Source organism: Ptychodera flava, chromosome 4, assembly GCF_041260155.1.
Source record: "Ptychodera flava strain L36383 chromosome 4, AS_Pfla_20210202, whole genome shotgun sequence".
Taxonomy (NCBI): Eukaryota; Metazoa; Hemichordata; class Enteropneusta; family Ptychoderidae; genus Ptychodera; species Ptychodera flava.
Genome location: NC_091931.1, coordinates 2,170,188 through 2,182,499, shown reverse-complemented (window position 1 = coordinate 2,182,499; position 12,312 = coordinate 2,170,188). Strand labels below are relative to the sequence as shown.

The 12,312-nt window shown below is 36.4% G+C and overlaps 1 protein-coding gene across 1 annotated transcript in view; it reads left to right on the top strand.

The window, feature by feature from the left end:
• Positions 1-12,312, top strand: part of LOC139130654 (tyrosine-protein kinase Tec-like) — a 64,049-nt gene that overhangs the window by 39,235 nt on the left and 12,502 nt on the right. Inside the window, exons 9-11 of the mRNA XM_070696398.1 lie at positions 8,058-8,129; positions 10,331-10,502; positions 10,850-10,938. Coding sequence (XP_070552499.1) covers positions 8,058-8,129; positions 10,331-10,502; positions 10,850-10,938 — 333 coding nt within the window. The remainder of the gene's footprint in view (positions 1-8,057; positions 8,130-10,330; positions 10,503-10,849; positions 10,939-12,312) is intronic.

Below are 12,312 nucleotides of genomic sequence, written 5' to 3'. Positions count from 1 at the left end.
GCTTGCATATTAATGAAGTTATGACATATCATTTTTTTTCATATAATAGTTTCGGTATGGAGATAGTAATGACAGTGTTGACATATATCAAGAAATACTGCACAAAATTTCATGAAACTTTTCACAGATGACAATCTCAAAACATTATGATGATAATGTGAGTGTTATGTCAATTATCTGCTCATTTGCATATTTAATGAATTTTTAGCTCACATTTGGTTGTACCAATGTGAGTTTATCGTATAAGCTGAAGTCGATGGCGTCTGTATGTATGTGTGTATGTATGTATGTATGTATGTATGTATGTATGTATGTATGTACGTACAGTATGTCCGTCAACATCAAAAACACGCAAACCGCTGCACATTTCAGCTTGGTATTTGGTGTGTGGATGCATCCTGGGCTATAGATGGGATTTTGTTCAAATGAAGTCTTCATTGCCAAAATTATGCAAATAAGCTTACAAAATGTGAAAATGGTCAAGAATTAATATCTCGAGAACCGCTGTTTTGATTGCTTTGAAAATTTGTATGCAAGTACCTTAGGTGAACCTTATACAGTTTTATGAATATTGTGAAGATATCCTTAATTTTGTATTTTTACTGAATTTTTTGGTGATTTTTCTCATTTTCAGTAAAAATTCTCCTTCTCTGAAACCCGTCAGCCCAATCGCTCTCAAATTTGGGTTGGATCTTTGTGAGGGTGTTACTCTTCTAATTTGTTGAAATTATGACAAAATTGAGAAAATTACTATTTTGGAGCAATTTTGTCATTTTTAGTCCTTTGGGCCTCCAAAGTACTAATGTGATGACGCGGCCTCTGTTGTTGCATACAGTGGGCCGTATGCTGTGGACGCAGGTATCTCAGAAACGCTTCAGTAACTTTTTCTGAAATTTGGTCTGGTGGTCACTTTGGCATGTATCTCAAACGGTCTTTTTTCTTTTTTTGATTGAATCATTTTAAAGTCACTTTTTTAGCTTTTTGTGAAAACTACTATTTTCAAGTTTTCCTCAAAACCACTGATTTGATTATTGTGATATTTGGCATGGGTGTTCGTATAGTTGAAATGCCGTCAGAAATGTTCAAAATTTGGTGATACATGCCTTGTATTATTTTTAAACAATATTTTTATCCATTTTTATTTTATATTTACTTGATTTTGACTCGCTTTCGTTAAAGCTACCGTCTGCGCATGCGCACAACTCTAGGACAAAATCTGAGTTGAGAATCGAATCGGACGCCATCTTGTTTCTCGGTGTGGGCACATTTTTTACTTTGTGAACGTTTCACTGTGCATTTTAATATATTCTATAGTTATGACGTTGACAGTGATGCACTTTTGCGGCTGTCGTGTATTTTTTGGTACGAAAGGTGCCTTTGATCGACTGAAGAATGATGGTACCGGCAGGCATATCAGTTCTACTGAGGAAGTAATCCACTGGCCCGCATAGGTCAGGGACTCACTTAGGGGAGAACCACTTGATTTGTGGGGGGGTATGGAGGATTTTGAGAAAAAAAATTGTCACCAGGTGAAATAAAAGAAAAAAATAAGCCTGTAATGGCTTGAGAAAAAAAATTCTCATAACAGACAGAAATAAATAAAAAAGGAATTGTCATAATGCAGTTGAAATGAGCAAAATTTTGGAAATTCATTCTCATGTGTTCTTTGCTAGCATGCTGCCATAGGCAGCGCAAATGTTTTTACCACAAGCAATTCTCATGTGTTTTTTTTTTCCCAGCACTTATGATATAAGCATTCACTACTTTACACCTCAGTGCACTCGATGTTTTCCTTCCCTTTCTGACCCAAGAAATCATATTTCTGGATTTCTGTTGCAATATCTCAATGGTACAGGCAATATCTAGATGGGACTATTTGACTTCTGTACATTGTGAAAATTGAAAACACAAGACAGGAGTCAATAAACTAGTGTAAAAACCAATATATTATTCTCTCAACATAAATATGTTAGAAAGATTACAAGTTGTCAAAGAAAATTGAGGAACAACAAATATAATGAAATACAATGTGTGAGCCTTGTTTCTCTGACCACAAAAGATAACATCTCCCCTGAGAACTTAAAAGGAATTGACTGTTATAAAGAAAAGCAGGTATAGTACTGATCACTGTTGATTTGCCAAAAAAGTGTTCTATAATTTAAAGTTGTATATATACTAGACTTTCCATTTTGTTTTCATTCGTTGGAATGTAAAATGAATATATAAAACCATCCTGTGATATGTGAAACACTGGCTTAAATTTGAAAAATTGCACTGCTACTCCATTTGATAAAAAAAATGATGCAGGTGTGACAGTTGAAATTAAAAAATGCTGTCTCTCTAACAAAAAGAGTTCCATACCACTTCCTGCATACCCCCCCCGAAATCAAATGGGTCTCCCCTTAATATGCGCATGCGCACATAACAAGTTAGCGTTGTTTTTCAAGGCCTGCCATCATGTTTCTCGGTCAGTTGCGGATTTTGACGTTTTAAAGGTTTTAGCGTATATTTGATGGCTGTCATATATTTTTTGGCACGAACCGCTCCTTCGATAGACTGAAGAATGATGGGCTTCGTACTCCCCAGTACCGGCGAATCCATTGCTTTTAATAGCGAGGCAATCCCACCGGCGGCCCGTACTAATAGCTGGGTGAGAGCGAGAGAATGCTCTGTCCTTCTACCTCCGGCCTCCATGTCATAACAAACTAGCGTCTTTTTATGTTGATATACTGTCCTTTCGACACAGCGATAACTTTTAGTTTTCTGTTGCTTATTTTGGGTAATTTCGACAGTTGTGCATTGATTTTGACATCATCTTTTCGTAAATAACCGTCGATGTCGGCAACTCTCTCGCTAGCCCTGCGTACGATGCTGTGTGTTAGGAACGCACACAGGGAATGCATTGCGTACACTGCGTACGTACGCAGGGCTAGCGAGAGAGTTGCCGACATCGACGGTTATTTACGAAAAGTGAATAAAAGACTGGCATTTTTGGAAGCGATCGAGTAGCTGAGGTGGGCAGGGATACGACTTGGGCCCAAGAACGCTGAATTTCGGCAGTAATTTGGCTTTTTACGTCAAGTCCCAAAGTGGATTTGAAGTCACCGACCCTACGTACGGGTCTTTGCAGGGCTGTGGTGAGCAGGGCGAATAGCTGTAGCGGAACACAGCATCGTACGCAGGGCTAAATCCGACATGGTTAAATTTGGCATGATCATCAGATCATACATGATCCGAGATTGCACTTTAGCAAGGTCACGATAACTAATGTTGTTTGTTTCACTGTCGTTTAATACCTATATTTCCACTAAAAGACCATTAGAATTTCCTCCTGGCTACTTTGAAATCGTGCACTAGCTGGCATGCATGTAGTTGTCAACATCACTATGCTTTAATGTACAGTAGACTCTCATACTATGAATATATCGACTGTCACTGCATGTGTGCAAATCACTCCATATCATATCAAAAAATGTAGTATTGCGACGTTTGAGCTGCCAGAAGCCAGAATTTACAGTTTACGAGAAAGTTATCTTACATGTAAAACTCAGTTCTACTATGAACAAAATGCAAGCTATGTTGTATAACTATCGTGAATCGCATAATATTTTGTACCTATCACCGTGTCAGAAAATCAGAAGGAAACAACCAGTCAGACAAACTGTGGTCAGGATGATACTGTCAGATTTTAATATTTGTCTCTCCGCACACACCAGATACTCATGACTGTAAAACAACATTTCCATATAATTGTATATTCAGTTTTTATATTTAGTTTGCTTTTCACCATATTGTATGTCCTTCCCTGCACTACATAATTCAAAATTAAATATTGTTTTTGGCCTATACATACTTGAGGGGTAAGCTTATTTAGTCTCATACATTAAAGATGCACTGTTGACCTACAGAGTCCAAACTTTTTATCATTGTATTGTAGATAGGTGTACACTCCAAATACTAAGTACAAGTGTGGTGAGTGTAACAAGCAAATGTTTTTTAGTCAATGGTTCATATCAAGGTTGTTGATACTTAGAATCCACACTTGAACTTATGCTGGACCGGTAACCAACCAGTTCAAATAACTTTCATTTATGTCAAAACAATTTGACTTTTTGCCAAATTTCACATTTATGGCAATTAATAAACAGTAAGGAGGTACAAAGGACGTCGGTGCCCCCGGGCCCCATGTTGGTCTAAAAATCTTAAACAGTATTTTCTTTTTAAAACCCCTGGACAGACAGCTTTTATATTTGGCACACAGACGTACAGAGATGGCAATAGTTAGATATGTGGAAATTGTCCTGAAATATACAAATTTGTATTTTTAAGACAATATTGTCATATTTGGTCAAGAAAACTTGTTCTCAAAATTACTTGTTTGATAGCTTTGTAATTTGGTATAAGTCCCGAGGGATGTTATTAGATAAATTTTCTGCTCAAAATGTTAGGAATCCCCCAAATTTGTATATTTTAGGTAACTTTCTCAGTTTGTGACCTTAAATGACTTACACCAACCCAGGATATGTTGTGAGACAGTTTTGAAGGCTGTGCATAATTTTGTCATATTTGGTATCAATTTGTAGGACAATTTGATCCAGAAAACGTAGCTGAGGTGAATTATTTCATTGCGGACGAATTTTAGCAACTTTTCTATGTAAGACATACAAGAACTGATGAGGAATTTGGATCCAGGATAATTCCAGATGTTGAAATCACCGCTCACAGTGGAAGGCATTTCACCATCTGTACCTAACTTAAGTGCTGTTTACATTAATGATAACACTCATGGCATTAACTAAAAACTCCCCAAGGTTGTAAATACATTTCCTGTCATCTAGCGTTATGTAATACCGAGGGATGGAACATTTGATATTCAGGAGGGGGCAGGGTCCAGAAGATTGATGAGATAGCATTACTTTTTTACCAGATCCCTTGTACATTTTTTTACCCACTCCCACCTTTTCTTTTCATCAAACCTACTGTGTCTATTTTTTGTTGTTGACATATGTATTAAGGATCTGCTTGTCCCATTGCTATAGAAGTTGATATGCATGTTCCTAAAGATGACCTCCAGTACCTAAGTTGGAGACCTTATTTGCTTTTGTCATTCTTGTTTTTCCTGGTTTAAATATTTCTTGAATGGACCAATTCAAACCGAATGTGAGCACACTGTCCTTGATGGTATTTTTGTAATTAGTGACATAACTCTGAAATTCCTGCACCAAATTTGATGATACATGGAACAAACATTGATCTGATATATATCTAATTGTACTTGGAAGCATTGGGCAGTGTCGCAGGGACTATGTCACTGACAGTGTGTTTTTGAAAAAGAGCTTTCTAAAGATGTTCGTCACACAGAGCTCTGATAGCACACCGTAAGTATTGCGTCGTTTATTGCTAATTTGCATATTTGATGATTTTTTGTAATTAGGGTGATAAGTCTAGAAATACTGCAACAAATTTGATGAAATTTTGCTCAGAACTTTAGCACACAGTCTCATATTAGTGTACATAGACACTTAGCAGTGTCATGGGAATTAATTGCTAATTTGCATATTTAATGAACTTTCCTAATTCGTCATTGCATATATATGCACATCAATTTATTTCGTGATACGATCCAATATGGCCACCGGGTGGCCATTTTGTTGCGATTTTTAGCTACTTTACACTATTGTCTATAGAAGCTATTTGGATGGTTTCTAGGTTTATCTTAATGTAATATATTGAAATTATGATGAAATCTTAACTTTTGTAGTTTTGTAGCTAATTTTGCCATTTTTGGTTAGGCTCTCCTGAAATGAGCTATCAAAGATATCCACCTTTATCATCAACACATGTGTCACAAAAAGTTATTCTCTACATAACACAGCAGAGCTCTGTCGATTGTTAGGTCACTTGATTTTTCAAAACCGCTCACACACTGGTCAGACATCTTTAATACTTTGTATGCAGGTCCCTAGGGACTTTAGTGAGATAATTTCATACATTCAGGAAATATTCAATTTTTTATCCATGTCTATAGCAGCTTCAGGGAAATTGGCCATATGTTTTCATGTTTTTGAACCATAACTCAGTAATTGCGAAAACGATTCCATTCATTGTTGGTACACAGATAAAGTACTATGACAAATGCATGTCAATTTATTTTGCGATACAATCCGATATGGCTGCCAGATGGCCATTTTATTACGATTTTTTCATATTTTTGAACCATAACTCAACTATTCCTGAACAGATTTCATTCAAATTTGGCACACACATGTATTGTAGTGTGTATGTGCATGTCAATTAATGATGCAATTCGATCCAATATGGCTGCTGCAGTTTGTAAATGTAACTATTGATCTTGCCATGGAAAACACCAACAGCCATAAATTTACTGTCCCAAATACACAAAGATGACTCCCCATCCCCACAGACCACTATCATGTGATTTCCCAACATTTAACAAATTCACCCCTCTCCCCTGTAATGAAGCTACAAAGCATGTAATTCAATCACTGTAATTCAAACACCATAATCCAGCGGGGACTTTGTCATCAGCGATGACTTGTTAATTTACATTTTTAATGAACTTCCCTAATTAGAGTGATTTGTCCAGAAATATGTTATCAAATTTGATTAAACTTTGTTCAGATGTTGATCTAACAGTGCTGTAATACAATTCATTGATATTGACTGTGGTATGGCTTATGAAATGTGGTACACACAATAATCTGTCTGTGTTATAATAGAAAGCAAAAATGTTTGGCAACATCCTGTTGATTAATTACTAATTGACATACTTAATGGCCTTTTGTAAGTTAGCTACCCAAAATATCCTTGTTCCCAAAATTTCCAAAGAATTTAACTCCACTCTGGCTGGGTCAAATTTTCTGAAATTTTCACATTATGTTCTTTAAATGCTACATAACAAAAAGACTATTTTTGATTGGCAATAAAGTTTTTACATTTTGAAAAAGAGGCATTTTAATTTTGTTAATTATGATTTTAATCATTTTTTTGAGTGTCAGTCAGAGGTATCATGGGCCAGTGGCTAGAGCAGTGGACGCACGATCACAAGACTGTGAGTTCGAGCCCCGGCATGGCCATGGTGTTGTGTCCTTGAGCAAGGCACTTTATTCCTCATTGCTTCTCCCCACCCGGGAGTGATGGGTACCTGGTAGGACAGTGGTTTAATGTGTGCGTTTAGCTCTGCTGCGCTTATTGGCTGCACATGTAAGCTGTTGTTTGCTCCCCAGGGAATTGAGTGGTATCATGTTAGGTACAGTGACCAGGGGTGATAATAATTGTAAAGCGTCTTGAGCGCATGTACTTGTGGATATGTGTGCTATATAAGAACCCACTATTATTATTATTATTATTTTTATTATACTAGATTTGCTGGTCTGTTTATCCTAGAATATATGTATTTTTCAATTGTGATACAAATCAATTTCAATGCATTGTGATGTATCTTAATATCACAATGCCAGTTGATCAACGTATACTGGCAATGACAGTTGATGCAAATATAAGGAAAGAAAAAGATATGGGTTGTACACAAATAAAGCAACAGCTCATACATTAATTAAGTTTTTATAGCCCTTCAAATTTCATATCAGCAAAATAGCATTTGTAGTTGGAGAGCAGAGGCCATTTAATTTATTTAATTTGTTTACTTGCAAGTTGTAAAGGTTGTAAACTGATGATGTTTGATGTGCTTATCTTGACGTTTACTGTAAATAGTATTTCTGATATTTTACACTAAAAGTCACTGGAATGGAATGGGCTTTGTTGTATGGTTCATATCTTTATCAAATTGTTCTCAAAGCCAGCACACATAGAGAGCCAAAAGGGTTGAAAATTGCTTGATTACTCATTGAAAAGACAGAGAAACCTTGTTAGGTTTTGTGGATGTGGCAAATATAATTTTAGTCGTTGGCATCCTTTAAAAGTTTCTCCAAAAGTCTCATCAAATTTCTGGAGAGGAAATAGGCACAAAGAGGAAGATAAAATGCTTTCAAATTACAGATTAAGAATAATCAGTTTTATTTCCTGCATGTATACAGGTTTGGCCACAAGACTTCGTAAACCACCAAAGAGTTACTCTAGTGTACCTGCTACCGCTGGGTTAGGCCATGGTAAGTTCAACAGCCATTATGCTTCACCAAAATCTGTCAAAAATATGAATTAAAACGAACACATGTGAATACATGCTGTGTTTACAAAATAGATACCTGTAGATTCATACAAGTCCATGTCAGGGTGAGTGATGATACACAGTGTTGATCAAAGATATTGATTTTGTGTTCTAAATATGCGTTTATGCTTTGTATTGATGGCTTGATTCCGTAGCATCAACCATGATTTGCATTTCTTTGTATTAACCCTTTTCCTGCCAGACAGTATCACTTCCCCATCAGTCAAGTCAGTAAAAAGCGGTATTGAGCCAAAACATGACTTATTTTCACCCACTTGGCTTGGTATAATATAGCATCTTTAGTTCAAAAAAATCAAGTTTACAGTATTTATTTTTTCAACAGCCTTCAAATGTACAGTATTATGTAAATATACACCATATGGAATATGTTGTGTTTCATTAATTTTAACCATCTTGACCTGGTAGTGAAATATGGACTTGGCAGGAAAAGGGATAATGGTTTCATTTCGTAGCATCAGCCATGATTTGCATTTCTTTGTATTAACAGTTTTATTCCATAGCATCAGCCGTGATTTGCATTTCTTTGTATTAATTTTACCACAATGTTGCAAAACCTTCATTGAAAAGTGTAAATCAAAAATACTGTGTATTGTGAAAATAAGGGGTATATTACACAAAACTGTTTTGTTGATGACATACATTTAGTATTTCCAAAAATATTTCAGAATGTCTTCTCAATTCATTGCACATCAGCAATGCTTAAACAGGAACTTCCCCTATAAAAGCTGGCCTATCGTAAATCCATGCAAATATAAAAAAGCCACGCTACTGATCAGACGTGCCGTGTTTGGTCCCAGAATCCTATGATTTTGTCATGTTTCAGGTTTGTCATTGTCATTGAATCTTGCATATGATGTCTGTGAATATATAGCGACTAAACTTGAGTCGAAAATAAACTGAAAAAATGTTCCGTCTCTTGTCGGAGAACGCATATGTTTCAAAATGTGTTCCCTGTAGGACCATTTGACCCCTCTTTGCATATGTCACGTAAGTGCCGATCATGATTATTCAAATTTATTACAGGGTCAAAGCGATGCTATGAAAATTCAAAAACTCCCGCCCAGTGTATGTTAATGGCTGCGTCATCAGTAATCCCCCTATTGTGCGCCAACGGTCCTGGAAGTTCCTGTTTAATCATTTGATCATTTTGATCATGTGACTGCCAAACTTGTGAGAATTTTGACAAATTATGAAAATTAACCTAGATAATTATCACATTATGGAAATGTAACATTCTTGTTGGTAGTGGTCCAGGTGACTTACAGATTGGGCTCACTCTGTTTGGTAGTGGTCCAGGTGACTTACTGTTTGGTAGTGGTCCAGGTGACTTACAGATTGGGCTCACTCTGTTTGGTAGTTGTCCAGGACTTACAGATTGGGCTCACTCTGTTTGGTAGTGGGCCAGGTGACTTACAGATTTGGCTCACTCTGTTTGTCTATCTGCAAGTCTGTGAATCTATCCGTGCATCTAGAGATGTTTCTCTGTTAAATAAATTCTAATGACTTTCTATATCCAAGCATAACAAAAGTGCAACCAGGTCATCAGCATTTAAACATTATGTGTGATTTCTTTTCAATATTTCAACAGTGCACTTTTTTAGTTTCAGGGAATGAAGAATTTTAAATGATGATTGGATCCCAAGTTGTAATCAGTTCTGCACTGTCAGTGAATCAATGATCAATGATGAGAACTGTTACAATAAAAAAAGCAGGGTCAACAGTGACCACGACAGTTGATCCAGTTGGGACTATGTCATTGATGATGACTTCTTGTACATATACATAATTTAGAAAAGAATATAGCTACAACAACACACTCAAACTTCCATGTTGGTTTGTTATTGTTTATGGAATTGTTGACAGGCAGACATGCTTGTGGTTCCTATATGACTTGTCACAATACTTTGTCAGTGAGACCTCTACTCCTGTCCCTTGCATTTTATAAAGTCATGTTGTACAACTTGCATTATTGCAATATCGCATTGACAGGCACTTGGTGAAAGTGTACATCCTCATAATTTCACAACATTCTGGATCATGATCTCTGCACAGAAAAGTATCATAAAAAAGTATATTTTAACTAAACTAATCATGCTAATTTTTGATGTTGATATTTTCCAGATATTTTTGAGATTGATCCTACAGAAATTACATTAATGAAGGAACTTGGTGGAGGACAATTTGGTGTTGTTAGGCTTGGCAAATTGAAGAATGGCCTTCTTGTTGCAGTGAAAATGATGAGAGAAAATGCCATGTCTGAAGATGATTTTATAGATGAGGCTAAAGTTATGCAGTAAGTTTGCTATATATAAATATTGACTTCAAAGGTCAACAAAATTGTATGGTGGCTGAATGCATACCAGATTAATTCTTTAGTCAGTTAAGGCATGGATGTAGTGAGTACGACTTTGTTACAAGCCCCGTGTCCACATTTATTTGTTAAGGTGCAAAACCTGTAGTTTTTCCTGATGATTTTATCCCTGAACTGTCACCAAAATCAAGAAAATATGTATGCTAATTTTGATCATTTGTTACATTGTTACAAATGCACAATAAAGTGGTTATGTATTATATGATTATTAAATGAAATGCTATACCAAGTATTTTGATTCAACAGGCTTACAATTTATACATTTTCAGAGAGTTGTCACATGACCATTTGGTGCAATTGTATGGCGTATGTAGTAAACAGAGACCTCTCTATATTGTCACTGAGTACATGAATAAAGGTAAGTATTTCAGATTTGTGTGACTTTTCAAATGCCACTGAATGGCATCCTTTTAGTTCAATGTACAAGGATGAATGAGGAATACAATAGTGCCGAGTTCAAGTATATTTTAATTATCACATAAATTGGCCCGGATAGCCACCTGTGTGACATAGACCAGCTCAGATAAGAAATCCATATTACCCCTGTTGCAGGTCATCAACCTGATTTTTTTTCTGCACTGGTACAGTTCATAGATGCACGCTGCGACACAAACCGATTTGTCGTGGTCAATGCCGTGCGGTCGTGACATTTTTAGCTCATATTTGGTATGTATATAGATACCAAAAAGAGCTTATATGGCGAGTCGATGGCATCTGTATGTCTGTATGTATGTATGTGTGGATGTATGTCCATCACACACAAAGGCTCCCATACCACCAAAGCTACCATCTCAGTATTTGGTGTACAGGTAGATGCAGGGGTTGAGATGTGACGTTGTTCAAATGAACATGTCAGTGTCAAAAATATCCAAATGAGGTAAGAAAAAGGGGAAATCCTGCAAATGTGCAGGAGTGGTGGCAGTAACTGAAACAGCCCACACATCTATTTGTAAACCTATTTATATGCAGGGTACCTATTATGTGTGGGAGTGGTAGCAGTAACTGAAACAGCTTATTAGTCATTTCCTGACATTTTTTATGAACTGTGACATATTAACAGACCTGCTCAAACCATGGATGTCTATTTTTGTACATCCATGGTTGAAACATTCTCTGCTATGCATGTTGCTAAAGTTGACCTCCAGTACCTAAAGTTTCAGACCCTTTTTACTTTTGTCATTCTTGTTTTTCTGGTTTAAATATTTTTTGTTGTTTTTCTGGTTGTACTGTGCAGAAATCATTGTCATAACATCAACGTAGAATTTTCCTGCACTGAACAGAGAGAAACAACACTTATTGTTGATCTTTTGTATGTACCAATTCTGATCAAATTTGAGCGACACCGTATAATTGCTTTGGTGGTATGGGAGCCTTTGTGTGTGACAGAATACATCCACACATACATACCCACATACATACATACAGACATACAGATGCCATCGACTCGCCATATAAGCTCTTTTTGGTATCTATATACATAGCAACAATGGTGAAAGCTAATTACATGGGGACCTCACAGCATCCCAAGATGCTTCCATAAAGGAATTACCATGGTTCCAAAATTGTTTGGTATTCAAGGTAATCAAGGGGTCAAATATGTTGGACCTTCAGTAAAGCATTTATTTTCATGTTGCTAAAAGAAACTATAAGAAGACATAGTTTGATGAACTTGTTGGTGGTCAATTGTGATAGTACAAATGACAAAGCAGTAAATTTGATAAGGATTTCTACT